General features: G+C 39.9%; 1 protein-coding gene across 1 annotated transcript in view; it reads left to right on the top strand.

The window, feature by feature from the left end:
- Positions 1 to 840: 840 nt before the first annotated feature.
- Positions 841 to 14796, top strand: part of PCDH15 (protocadherin related 15) — a gene marked incomplete at its 5' end in the record, with an annotated part of 282792 nt that continues 268836 nt past the window's right edge. The window contains 2 exons of the mRNA XM_082054177.1: positions 841 to 850; positions 1540 to 1605. Coding sequence (XP_081910303.1) covers positions 841 to 850; positions 1540 to 1605 — 76 coding nt within the window. The remainder of the gene's footprint in view (positions 851 to 1539; positions 1606 to 14796) is intronic.

The raw sequence follows: 14796 nt of genomic DNA, 5'->3' as shown, positions 1-14796 counted from the left end.
TTCAGGTGTTGCTCGGACTGTATATCATGGGTGTTCAGAAGCTTGGCCTTGCCATTGAAGTTGCTTGAGGAGATGCCTGTGCCACCAAAATGTCCTTCAGAGGCTTCGCCTACACAGAGATCTGAGTCAACTCTTTGCTGTTTTGATCTGCCTTCACAGGTCTTGTCTGGAGCAATTACAGCCTGTAATTAGCTGCTGCGCAATTCTTTTGAAGTCGACGGATGTGTGATTTTTACCATCAGCTGGGAAATAGCATTTTACCTTACCTTGTGTTTAGTTTACTGATGATTTTCTGTTGGGATTTTTGTGTAAAGTGTTTAGACGTCTCAAAAAAAACCCAACCCAATACAGTGATACTCCAGCATTTCTTTCCTTGGCTAGAAACCAGTTAGAAGCTGCTGTTTCTTACAAATGGGCTGTAGCCGTCCCCACGGCCGGGGTCAGAGGAACATCCAAATGTCTTCAAAATGCAGGGTCACATATCCAGTTCTCCGTGGTGAACTGGGAAGGACAAGGGTTGCCTTTTATCACACCATTTCGGTGGGACTTGGAAGGGCTTTGAAAACAAAAAGAGCTGCTTAATTAACTTTTATTTCTGCGTGCTTTAAAGAGGTAATACTTTTTTCTGTTTAATGTACAGTCATCACATGTAGTATATATGCTTTTATATATTTTAAGACTACGCCTATGCATTAGCAAGCTCTGCATGTACTGCTTTATGTCTTTGAACCTATCTTTTGAGTAAAGCAACAAAATCTTACTTATTTTCTTTCATTATTCTGCTCTGCTTCCATTGATGACTGTAAACTTTTGACTCCAGACTGGCAATATGAGGGTAAGATGGCAACATGTAACTTCCTGAACATTGCTCGTCTGTTTTTAGTTTTTATTTTCCGTAGAACGTTATTAAAATTCTGTTCACTCTCTTTGATTAGATCGTTTTGTTGCAATTAAATTCAAATTCTGTTTGTTTCTGTTGTGAAGCTTTAATTACGTTTTATGCCTTTTAATCATTCCTCTGTTATTTCTTTGGGTTAAATTACCGTCATATTATCTCTGTCCTGAAGGATTTCTTCACTGAGATCACTGGTAGTATCTCTAGAGCAAGACAGGAGCAAGTTCATAGTGTAGCCATCAAACTGTATCGTGGTGAGATGTGGTGATGGTTCACTTCAATGTGTGTGCTCGTTAATGGGAAGAAACGCTCATGTAAGAGATAACAGAACAAACCGTGTTCAGTTTTTGCTGTTTACGTATTTGTTTTAAATATGGATCAGCATCTGGGGTGTTATAAATCCTCTGTCATCAGGTTCTCCCTTGCTTTATAAAGCTGATCTGAGTAAGGGTTAAGCAAACAGCTCAGATTTTGATCCTCTGTGAGTGTAACTTAGCTAACAGTTGTAGCTTATACAAACATCGTGTTTAAGTGAATACCTGTCTTCAGTATACTGATTATGCTGACTTGTTTTAAAGACAGCAACAAAACCCCCAAGATTCTTCTTCTTGAACGAGAAATAACTTCTCTTTTCATCTTTGTAGATTGCAAATTGGCCAGAACAGGTCCTCCAGCCACAATAGTTCCCATCGATGAGGAAAGTCGGAATGGTGAGTGCACCTCGGTTCTCCGCGCTGTCCTTTCGCTTCCCCGTGGTGGCTGCTCGTGGGGCAGCGGCGTCTCCGTGTCCACCTCATCGAATCATCAAATAGTTTGGGTTGGAAGGGACAATCAAAGGTCCTCTGGTGAGCAGACCCCTCTGCCTCGCCTTGCAGGACCGGGCTCTGGGAACCCATTAAACGGGGAAAGGCAACAGCGACCCAAAATGTTGAGAGATGTCGTATCTTCCTGAAAATCTTACTTTGTGATGACTGTGATCTTTGACTCCAGATAGATAGCTCTTTGAATGTGTTTTAACAGGTATTTAGACTACAATTACTTGTAGCAACAGTCGTTTAGCTCCCTTGTTGCTAGTATGCCAGCTTATTGTTTCATAATTCTTATGTCAGTGCGATGTTACCAAGGGACAAAGTGCTGGCCAGCCTTTGTTTTGATGTGACTAGATACGGCTGAATCCTCCTTTCTCTGAAGCTTGCTAGCAGTGTTAGTGCTGCTGTCTTCTGGCTCTCACATGCAGCTTTTAGAAGGTTGCTTCTTGTTTTGCTCCAAGTTTAGTAATGTAAGGTTATGGACCCCTCTGAAATGGCAGAATTTGCTTGCGTGTAGTCATGGAGATTTCAAAAGAAAACAAGCGTCTCCTATAACATCGTACAATTCTCTGATTGTTGATCTGTTGTCTTAGCATTGCATTTATGCAGCATGCTGTAACGTGATGAAATGCTTTACCTTATCAGAGTTAATGCTTTGGACAGGTGGCTGTAATTCCTGAAAAAAAAGCTACTGCTCTTTCCCAAATTTTATTTTGTAATTTATTATTTTTTTTTATTTTAACCTCGTAAGCTGGATTTTGTGGTTATTTCTTTAACCTGCTAAGCTAGGCAGAGCTGTGTGCTGCATGTGGTTATGATGGCTCATGTATGGGTGAATGAAATGGTAAACCCAGTCCAGGTCCTGCTGGTCAGTTGGTTGGGTTATTTTGTTTGTTTTGGTTTTTGTTTTGTTTTATTTTGGGTTTTTTTTGTAATCCAGCCTGAGTGCCATACACTTAACTTACACAGTGCAATACTGATTGAAGTAGAAAGCTATATCACGTTGATATTGTGCTTATATCAAATGAAAACCAAAAACCACACACACACATACACACAAATAGCCAGACTTCGTTTTCTTTCAGGGTGCTTAAATGGTGTGTGATCACAACATCCATGATAGGTCTTACTCTTCAGTAGCAGAACTTCTCTATGTAATCTGTGCTGCAATATTAGTCAACTATCATTAAAATATCTTGGTATATATGGTACTTAAATAAATATTTCAAGAGTCTTGGATCAGTTCTGTGGGTTTTTTCCTGTATCTTTTTGCCAGTGTGTGTACTATAGAAGGAGTCTCGGGATTTGATGCTTATGAAATAATTGTATCTGTAGCACCTTGTTGGGAAAGGCACCAAGTATTGTTGATGATACATGGGTAGTGCTGGCATGTTTTATAGCACTTTATTCTTACATGCCAGCAGCACGTCTGGAGAATATGGGGTGACCAACAGCCCAAACTTAAGGCTTAATGCTTACCACAGAGTCACTGGAAGTATAAACACAAAGGCAGAGAAATAAAAAGCTTTCAGCTTTCAAATTGAATGGCATAATAAATTTATTTCCCAGCATTTTAATGCTTGATCCAGTGTTTGCTAAAACACTGAATTTTTGTTCAAGTGTTACTAGTTCTGCAAGAAAGATGGTTAAATTGAATATGGTAGGGAGAGATGTGAATTTCCTAAGAGCTTTGCATGTGTCTGCGATCATTTAGTTTAGCTGTGAATTCTTATGAACCGTTATCTCCCCATTAAAGAAGTCAAATTGGAAGTAGAAACTTCAGTTGGCATTGTAGTTAATGGGAACAACACAGCTCATGTGTAAGTCACAATACGTGTTAAGTAACTGGATCTCATGCTCTGCAGTTGGAATGTCCTTAAACCTTTCCTGTCTCTGTTGAATTGGGAACTTGTGTCCATGGACACGCACATATGTATCGGGGAGTTAGAAGACTCATCATGTAACATAGTGTTACCTGGATGTTTTCTGCATGCAACTGCACCCGTATTTTTCTTCTTTTGGCCTTGTTTTGTGGTTGTGTTCACCCAGTTACACAAAATGTTTATAGGTGGTCTCTGGCTATGCCATCGGTGTCACAGAATATTAATACACAATTGTTAGTTGTGTTCTTTCAATATGCTGATATTTTGGTTTCTAGGCAGCCACTATTGTATCCTAATGGGTGCCCTTTATTTGTGTGACACTTGGTTTTGGCTACAGTACCGATTTGTGTTCTGCAGCACTGCCCTTGGCCCGTTTCCTTACGCATTTTACACTGCAGCTACGCTTGAAACGACTCGCAAAAGCAGCAGACAGAGCTGATTCCTCACCACAGGACCTCAGTGCATTTACAGAACGACCCTTTACACTCGGTAGAAATGGTTTGGTTACCAGAGCTCATCTCTTGCAGCCTTTCATCCGTCCTGCGCGTGAACCCGGTTAAATCGCAACAGGTTATAAATGAGGCAATACAGCTTCGCCACCAAAAAAAACTTTTACAAATTGTGAGCTGAGAACAGACAGAGGACATGAGGGGTAATAAGGAAGGTCAGCTGAAGCAGCATGTTGTGACAAGACAATGTTTTAGTGCCAGGTTTTGATACTTTGGGAGCGTTGTTGTGTTATAGAGCATGCAGCCTGGAAGTAAAATCACGGATATTGATGCCAGGATCAACAGGGTGAGTGTATTTTGCTCTTTGTGTGAATTCACTAGAACGGTTTATTAGAAAATGTTTTGAATGGTTTGCCATTCAATCTCAAAATTGGCATTATATAGTTGTTAAAAGTGATAGAGAAGCTGTAGTGCTAGACATTTGGATGGTGAGCAGAGTATATGTTATACAACACTTGAAACGACCGATCCAGCTTTATATTAGAGTTGCCAATAGATTAAGAGAAACAATCCATGTATTTTTGTTGTTAGATATGCGATTTTATGTCTCTAGATCACTTAAAGTATGAAACCTAATGAGGTTATTTTAATTCTTCGCATTACACTGGAGCTTCTAAAGGTGTATTGTTGATGTTGGACTGTCTCTTCTAAGGTTTTAGAATGAAGATCTCAAAATAATAGCAGGGATGACACCTCCATGTGACACTTAATTCATCCAGTGCATGTATTCTTGGAGTTCTGGTAAATGAATAAACAGAAAATCCTCCTCTTTAGAGGGATATCTTGAGTTCCACTGTGTTGAATGTTGCTTCTCAGCACATAGAGTTGAATCATTCCTAATACATAAAAAGTCTGGACATAAGGAATAAAAATACTTTCCCAAATAACTCGTCCTTGTTTGCAGAGTGAGACACGCAGTCAGCATGGCTGACCTTCAGGGATCTCCTGGAGAGATCAGCATGGATGGGAGGATTAAATGGTTTCCCACCCCTGGATTAGTGCATCTTTATGTCAAGTACTTTAGGTATGTTAGATCCACAGTCGTGTTCCTGTTGAAGAATCCTAGAAGGGGTGAACTTAACATTTCTTAAGGTACAAATGAATTATTGTTTTCATTTTTCCTTTGTTTAACTGAACGGGTGATAGTACTTGAGACCGCATTAACGGTAAAATTTAATGCTTCTAGGTGTTCTTGCCTATCCTAGGCAAATCAGTAAATGTTCTGCAAACAGGTGGGAAGGAGCTTTCATGGCTGGAGGTGGGTTTGGTATCATTTTTATATCTTTTCACCCCCTGCGCTCTCAGCAGCAATCTCAGTGCCATCACTGTACAAATCCCCATCGCTGACTCCCTGCGGTGGGCGATTAAATGCAAAATAGGATACAAATATGCAGGAACCCAGTCTGTGGTTTGGTTTGTTTGTTTCATTTTGTTTGGTTGGTTTTTGTTTTGTTTGGGGATTTTTTGTGGTACTATTGGAGGAATTTGTTTTCAGTTTCATTGAATGTAATGCTGGAGCAATGGACCTGATTACTGAAGCACATCAACAACATCACTGCAAATTTCCATGCTGTACCAAACTATTTAAACTCGTTTTTCAGGGGCAATTGATAGTGATTGAAGAAGAATGTCTCTAGAGGTGCAAAGTCTGTAGCCTCTCTTCTGAGACGGGCTTAAGTGCACTAATACATTTCCTATGAGCTGTGTGATATCTTCTGAACAGCCATTACTTAATAAAATTTTCAGTGACCACTGGTGTGGGCTGGAATTGAACCAACGAGCCTTAAAGATGAAGGGTCCTGCTGTCCATCTCCTGCGTGGATCGTGCGCTCATTCCAGTCTGGCTGCCTTAATTTTGGCTAAGGGGAAAAATTGATTTAGTAAAGTAACACTTTTCTGCTTTGGGAAGCCGCTGTGGCTTAACACAAGTGTATTGAGAAAAGCATTTCTTAAGGCTTCTGGCTCTGTCATCTTTTCTTACTTTTCTGTTCCAGAAAAATGGTGAATTGAGGATGAGGAAGACCACAGAGCCACACAGTGCTTGATGTATCTTTATGAAAGAAAAGTCATCTTGGTTTTACTGTTTCCAATGATAGTGAGAAAAATGTGTCTCAAGTCTGGCATGTTTGCGTAGTTGTGGAAATGGAAAAGAAAGCAAGCTGTAATATACCACAATTTTGTATTGATTTTTCTTACTTCCTCGTAAGAGTAGGTTGCAGACTCTTCACATTTGGCTTTGACTAGGTGCACTGTTTCTTTGGGAGCAGTTAACAATTTAATTTCGGTAATGGACAAAACTCAAATTATTAGTGTAGGTGTTGTTGATCATTCATGTGAAATGTTTGTAGGGTGAAAGCGCTTTAGTCGCTTTCCAGTCTCAATTATGCAATGGTCTGTATGCCTGTCTGTCCACACGTAGACATTTCTCACAGCTTTAGACAATCTTACAGCTGCCTGAAGAATTCATGAATGTTTTTCACCAGCTGTGGAAAGGATTCCTTTTCAAATATATCTTCACCAAAGTGCAATCTGGTTTCCATAGCAATGGAGACGTGGTATGCCGTTTGTATGTAGGGTAAAGCGTAAGTTACCATAGCTGGTAAATAAACCTTTAAATGCAATATTATGTTACTGTACAGGGGAAAGAGGAGATCAATTAACTTGGCTTCTAAACCACTGGTTGTCTTAACTGTAGAACTAATTGCTCTCATTGTACAGATTCCACCACTTTCTCAGGTCCCACGTGTGTGTCCGAAAGTGCTTAAATAAGTCGAGATGCTTGTTGGCTGAGGATTGCAGATTAAGTAACTTCTATCAGAAGAAGTTACCCTTTCAGGCTGTTTTGGACCGATTCTAACCAGAGGAGTGGATGTGCACTGATTAGTGCATGCCACATGGCTGCTACCTCGGACCAGAGACTGAATTTACCACATCACAGGGTGCTCTGTGCCCTCAAATTTCTCTGTAATGGGGGAAAATTGGGTAGTGTGCCACAGGTTAGTAATGTATTTTTAGACTATTCTGCTTTTTTGCATACTTGGTTGCCAGACAGCAAAATTTCCTTCTTTAATATTCAGGGATACAGCTCATTAAGAATAAGGCTTATTTGGTCTTAATCAGCTGTCCCAAGAATCATTATCAAATGCAACAATAAGAATATTATCAGAGCATAACAAATTTATATTACAGGAGAGGCTAAATTGCCTGGAAGAGCGTAGCTGCTGTTCTTGGGAGGTAAGAAGGCTTAGAATTGAGCAGATAGAAAGGGCTAAGTGCAAGAACTAAAAGTTAGAAAATGCTCTTACACTCAGCTCATAAATGTCTTCAACAAGATAGAATACGGAATATTTTTTGTTCTAACTTGTAGTTGTGGTTTTCCTCCTGTTCTTCATGTTAGCAGATGGCTCAGATGTGTTGGTGCTTAACTTGCTGTTTAAATCAAAATGTAAACTAGTGCAGGAGAGTATCGCTTCATAGCTGAGAACTTGATTTAGTTAATAAATTCATGAGATGGGAAAACAGGCCTAAATGTATGGAAATTATTTTTGTTTCGTTTGGGCCTGTTTGTTCATTTCCATTCTGAAGTTGTACATTCTGAGGATTTTGGTGTTAATGATTTCATCAAAAAGTCGTGAATCAATTTGGTGTCTAATGGTGGTTTTATAACATAGATTTAAATTCACACTCACGTATTTTTCAGGGAGGACAAACGTATAAAGACTAAAGAAGCTGTAAAATGGCTGAGCTTATTATTCCACTTCTATTCATGAGCACAGACACCAGTAATGGCCGGATGTAAGCACAGCTTTTGTTCAACATCTCTACAATTCTCCTTTTTCAGTATTTTTTTTTAAATTATGTCTTTTAAGAAAAAGTGAAAATACCAAAAAGCAGGAAATAATTTTGGGTGGAAGAAGGAGAGGAAAGAAGTCGTCTCTTTAGAAACTCATTAATTTATTCTTAAGGGTAGAAAATACAGTTAGTGACAGAGTTGGAAGTATTTGAAATACTTCTGTGCTGTAGGAGTAATTAGCAGATCAGGCAAGAACACAGGTCTTCCCTAGTATTGATGTTTAAAATGCCAAAAATTGGGACTTGAACTCCATTGTGTGGTAGGTGCAGTTTTTGCATGTAATTATTATGCTCTGTAACACTGAGGCCTTCTCAAAGTGTATTTGAGATTAACTATTTTAGTGGAAGTTTTCCTCAGAGTGATCTAAAATTTTCGGAGCAGCTCATCTTTGACAGTTGGAGTATTCAGAATAAATTATTCAAGTTATGATACTCGATCCATTCATATTCCCAGGCTGTCAGTTTGCCTTTCAGACAAAGAACCGAATATTTTGGCAATTTCTTTCCTACAATTTTGAAACACTGAATGTCATTTTACCAGCAATATTCTTTACCTGTCTTCTCCTTCACAGTTTCAGTAAAGCAGTGCAAGAATAGGAGTATTTAATACATTTTAAGCCTGCTTAAAATCAGTTTGCTTCTGGGAAGCGGGAGGTGACTGCTGTGATCAATCCTCTGGTAGCAATTGCAGAACTGTTGTGTCGTGCTTTGTGTTTTGGTATCGCTTTACTTTGGAGTTACTGTTTATTAACTAACACATATACCCACCAGAGATGAACAGAGAGCTTGATTTTTTTTTTTTTTTATTATTATTATTATTATTATTTTGTATTCCTTACAAGCAAAGAGGGGGTACCAGCGAACTTTGGAACAAACTGGTTTTGAAATCCTTGTTCACAGTGCATTGAAAACAGAAGCAGAGTTTCTTCCGTGGCATGGTTTTGAATGCAGAATGCGGTTAGCACAGGCTAGGTGTTGATCTGCGTATTTCATGGCTTTTTGTTGTGGCTGGAAGTGAGTACTGTGAAAATCTCTCCAGAAGCAGGACTGCCATGTATGGCTTAGCCCAAGAAGTGAGACAGTGCATGTAAATATTGCTGCGCCTTACTTTCACCGAGTGATACTGCTTTTACTGGCACAACTTGCAAATCTTGCCAACGTCTCCTTTTGTGAAACCTTTCCCCTTGTGGAAACATGATTTACATGTTGCACGCTGCTCATCTGGAAGAAAATCTCCTCCCCGGAGCATGTCCCTGTCACGGTAATGGGTATTTGTTACTGTCACACCACCCGCCAACACGGCGGCTGGTCTCATCTTGTGTTCTCTGCCTCCGCTTCCCATAAGCAACTGTCTTGCCCTGAAGTGGGAATTGGTGGCATTTACATGGGTGCCAAGGCAAACTAATGGCAGAGCCAGGAATACTTTTAAACATCTGGTAGCAAAGGGACAGGGGGAGAAATATTTTTGCTGAGCTTCATGTAAGTACAAAACAGAGTCCAAGGCAGGAATAGGGGTTCAGAGATGTAGGCGAGCTCAGAGCTCCTCTGATGTTGGAGTGAACAGATCTTTTGCCTTTTGGGGAATGGCCTTTTAGGTGTGGTGCTGTCAAATGACAGGGTTCCTACCCTGCAGCTCAGAATCCTTCCCTTCTTCTTCATCCAGCTCTTTGCAGCTCTGCATTGGGCCCGTGCTCGGTTCCCAAAACCTCTGCTCTGATCCTGGAATCATCTGTTCTTACCCACTCGGGCCCTATTGAGCGGAACGACTCAGGTCCCACAAAATTTACCTCTTGTTCCACTCAGACCTGTGTATATTCATAGCATGTTACTAATTTCTGTATACTTTTGAATTGCAATATTTACAATTAATCCACTGTTAAGCTGATTTTTTCCCATCCATGTGAACCAAGATGCATTTGGACTGGGAAGAAGCTGCAGGCATTGTGTCCTCTTTGTGCTTATACTGTCAAGAAATACTTTCACTCCCCAGTAAGTGTTCATTTGGTGAAGTTGAAGTGATCCGCGTGCTCAAATTCTGGTGGTGGCTTGGGACATTTTAATTAGGATTCTTGATAATTTTTTGGAATCTGTTTTATTCCAAGCTCGCTTCCCCACCTACCCCAGGTAACTCATTTGAATAAAGAAAACGATCTGGCTGTTGCAGAGCTGCAGTAAAAATTCTCTCTGATCTACGAAAAGACATACTTTTGTTGCATATAATAAGTTTCTTAAAATACTAATTTGGACAGTTGGTTTCAAATCTTGTTTCCATGGTGGTAAAGACAGGTAAGGTATTCAGTGCCTTTTAAACTATTTTACTATCTCTTATTTGCAGGAGTCCTTATGATACACCTTCAAAATGTACAGGGAGTTTTGGTCTGGTTTTATGCATCCAAAATACTTAAATATGGAGATCCAGCATCATTTAGTGGAAACTACATTTGTCAATAGGTATCTTTAAAAAAAAAGAGCTTGTAAATGGTCACATCCCAGCTGCCTTATTTTACTTTGCTCTTGCTGTAGAGTTATGTGCCTTTTCAACACAAAGTACATTTTTCTCCCTCAGATTCTCACATTTTGAAGCAGGTTGCTCTGAAAACATGAGCGATTTTAGCTTTACTCCAACTCTAAAACGCTAATAACGCTTAAGTTACTGCTTGTTTTGAACAGCAGAGTGCTCGTGACAGTAAAATAATTCAAGAAGTTATTTGATTTCAAAGCTTTTCTTGGCTTGAGCATAAGTCACATTCGTTGATTTATTTTGTTACCTGGTCACACGTGAGAACTCCTTGTGTGCTTTTAGATTTTCAAAGTCATGTTAATCAAGCCAGCTCTAATATTCTCTTTTGTTTCCTTCACATTTGTCATCGTTACTGCTTTCTGATAAAATATTAGCTGCTTTTATTCCATGTTTTTCATCGTAAGCCTATGCTGTTTTAAGACCCGTCTGGATTCGTTGCCCCTGTGTAGAAGCCAGGTGGGTTATTGTTATTTGTGGTACTGTAGCGGAGGGGCCGTGCCTGTGCTACTGAATGTGTTCAGAATAAAAACGTCAAAATGACACCAAACTCCTCCAGAGTGTCAGGCTTGGGGGCATAAATATTTTTTCTTTCCATAATTATTTGATGCCAAGTTCTAAATCAGCTCAAATGTATATTAGTTCTTTCAGAAGAATAATTATACGTGGCTGCTGGCAGGCATTAAGTTTTACTTTTCGGGATGGTTTATGAGACCAATGAAAAATCTGGCACACATTGCTGCTGAAATGCACTACTGAGCATTTGTATTGGGCCTATTATTTTGTCACTGTCACAACAAGGTGAAGTTTAAAAGAGCAATTCTGTGATAAATTATCTTCCACACAAAGAGTTGTAATAGTTTTGGGAAAGGGCATCCCCGAGGAAGCTGACAGCCAAGGGAACCACCAAACTTTTCAAGCGTGTCTGTCTGTTTTGATAGCGCTTTATTTAATATATATATATTTTTTTTAATTTCTGGTTCCCGTAGTTTTGCAGCCTGTGGGTTGCTCCCTATGTCTTTTCCAAGAGGTCACTTTGCCCTCTGCTCACCCCATAGACCCCTGGGGAATTCACACTGGGCTTTGCCTTAATCTCTTTACTCAGTTCACCAGCGATAGTCATATATCCCTCACTTGGATTTCCTTTTGCATCGTGTTGATGGAGCTTCCAGGGTTGGTTTTTTGTCTTTTTTTTTTCCTATCTTGCCCTTATCTAGTTATTCTGTGGTTTAATTCTATTGCTTCGAAGCGATAGAAATTTCAAAGCAGAAATTCCAAGATGAAATTTCTCAAGGAAACGTCGAGTGGGTTTCACCTCACAGTACCGATTCTTTGCCACTTCTTTCTCTGAGGGGTTCATTCAGCTGCTTTTCCTTGTTTCCTTGCCCAAAATGCTCTAAGTACGTTAGTGTTTTGTGTGGCTTTGCTCTTCCTTATCGCTTTGTCCTCTGTTCCAGACGGGCTGCTCGCGTGTGTCACACCAGCCGCAGTTGTGGAGGGGAAGCGTGTCCTTCGGTAGGTTGGGTCCAGCTGAGTGTCATCGAGATGCCAGTTCTTTTGAAGCTCAGGATACAGTTCTTTACTAAATACATACGCAAATTTCTCCAAGCATTAAATACGGTTTATTCATTTAAAGATACAGATAAGAAAAAGACATTGAATACATATTAGTACTCCGGTTTCTCTCAGCATTTCTTTACTTTTTCTACTTCTAATTTTTTTCTTTGTGGATCTGTTCTTTGCAATGCCATATTTGGCATATTTCCAAACAGGTTTTGATCCCTTTTCCAAGGGAATCCAGTGGCTACAGTGTTTTAAGAGATGAAGGTTTTTCTTACACTCAGCCTTACGAAGAATATTTGTTATCTTTTTTTATCATTGGACCTTTTCTTGAGTAGGAGATTTGGAAGCTTGTTTGGTTAATATTGGCTCTTGATTGGATGTGAACCACATGGACGTGCTGCTGGGAATTAACTTTCTGGACCAGATTTCTTTTATTTATTGTATTTTATTTATTTTTAGTAACCTATGGGTACGTTACAGCTTTAACTCTCAGTTTAACAGAAAACACTGATTTTTGAACAGGGACTTAGACTAGACGGCCTCCGGCAATCCCCTCAAAACTTACTTATCTTCCGATTCTGGGCATACACTAAAAACTGCCTTATTAGCAAGCAGGATGGTTTGTTTGTAATGCAAATTTATTTTAATTATTTGCATCTTTTGGGGCCATAACATTCTACAGTCTCCTATGTTGATTATTAAGGAAAAGAAAAATAAATGAGATTGTCTGCTCAGTCTGATTGCTGTTTACTTTCCTCTTTTACCAACAGCTGTTAGGAAGTCATATTCACTTTTTCCTCCTCATTGTTGCCAATTTGTTAAGATTGGAATTGGTACAATATTGAGACATAGTAAACTTGAGTTTCTGTAAATATCACCCAATATCTAAGCTTGCTTGAAAATCTCTGGATCAAGATGTTATTGAGAGAGACAAGATTTCGATATGTTAAATGACCGGCGATGTCCCAGGGGAACTTTTGGCTGTAGGTTGGAATAACACACACCTTGTGGCTGTTGGTGTTTTGGAGACATCCAGAGAAATTTACGCTGTGGATTGTGGAGGACAAGTGGAAATGGTTCATCTTTGCCCATCGTTACAAGTCAGAGCAGATCATCTTTTAACTCCTGACATAGTTGATAGTCGAAGTACTGAACATTTTGCTCATGATCTTATTTGCTCATTTAGCACTGCTTAGAAAGGCTTTGGGGAGTTAGTCCAGAACCTGAGCCCTCTATGTGCGTATTTTTATACATATTTGGGGTGTTTGCTGCATTAATGGAGGGCATTCATATGAGATTAAGAACAACACATGCTGTGCGTATCTGGTGCCAGCAACCTCCAGGCAAAAATAATTCGTAATTCAGGACGTTTTGCTTTATTTGAATTGGATAGTAAACTACAATGTCCAAAGGGATGAGACCAGCAGAGCTCAGCGTTAGGGATGTTCTTTCTCACAGCAGAGGAAAAGCTGGTATTTGAAAGGGTTCAGGATTACGAATGTCGCTATAGCTCTTCAACTGAATTCATATTCATAAGGGTCAGTATTTAATCTCTATGCTTTTAATATTTTTTCCAGTTTAAATAATGCTATTTTAGGAAGTAAGTACCATTTTATTAAGATGCTAAAAAAAAGCTGGCTAGGTGAATGAGGTTTTTTGCATAACACTTGGGATATGCATGGGAAATGGAGAAAGGGCTCAATCAAGAGCGAAGGCTTTGATCAGGACACCAGGAAGAGAAAGCTGTCAAAATCTACTTGACCTGGCCATCAAAATATATATTAAAAAGAAAAATATTCTTCAGCAAAGAGAAGAAAAAGTATAGATGAAGTGGGATGGCTGTGCTTGAGGGAGAGAGTGAAAGTTACAGGTGGTCTTAGATATTGGCTCAAACCTAAACGCGCCCTTGGCGTGTGTTGGGATGGAGGAGGCAATGGAAAGGGCTGCATTTCAGTGGGTGGAATTGAGGGGCTCTCTGTCCCCCGTGCCAGAGGACCAGGAGGGAAAGAGGATGGTTTTCATCCCACAATAGGGAAACAGTTGATACGTGAAATCACAAGCGAGATGATGAGGATTTTAATAAATCTTTCAAGCTTGGCAATAATGTATGATTGGAAAATGTATTGGTATATGTCTTGGCTGAACAACAACAAATAACAGTCTGCTATTTTAAGGAACAGACATTTAAGACCTGATTTCAATAGTACGTGAGAAAAAGTAAAAGCATGGCAGTAAATACAGTCTAGGTAAAATGAATACGCTGCTCCATACCAGATGTGACGTTAGTCTTACAACTTCCTAGAACAGAAATAATAGTTTAAAACAAGTCGGGTTTTGTGCACAGTTGTGGATGAGCGAGAAAAGGGCTGCAGAAGCAGCAGCCCCAGTGCTGTTGGAGGGAGGAGATCTGATTTGGGCCCAGGCGTTTTTAGCAATGGCAGCAGGAACCCCCACGTCTAGTCTGTTCTCCTGCTTGGTGTGAGACACGATTTCATCCGGTGCTTTCTGTAAGAAACCTGAACTGGTTGGCTGCAGGAGCATCGTGTTTACACTGCCTGCGTGTGGGGGAACTCGACAGATGCCGGTTTGCTCTTATGCTGCTTTGCAGTTTAGGATATCAAACAGCGTTATTAATAAGCTGTATTCAGAAGTGTCAGAACTTATCCTCCTTTGGTCTTTTAATATAAAATTCTCCTGCCAATCCTGGTGGCTGGAAATCATCTGTCTGCAAGAGCTTTTAGGCAAACCTTCCTCCTCCCAGTCAGGC

This window comes from Streptopelia decaocto (genome assembly GCF_964273445.1).
Source record: "Streptopelia decaocto genome assembly, chromosome: 5".
Taxonomy (NCBI): Eukaryota; Metazoa; Chordata; class Aves; order Columbiformes; family Columbidae; genus Streptopelia; species Streptopelia decaocto.
This window is presented reverse-complemented; position numbering and strand designations above follow the sequence as displayed.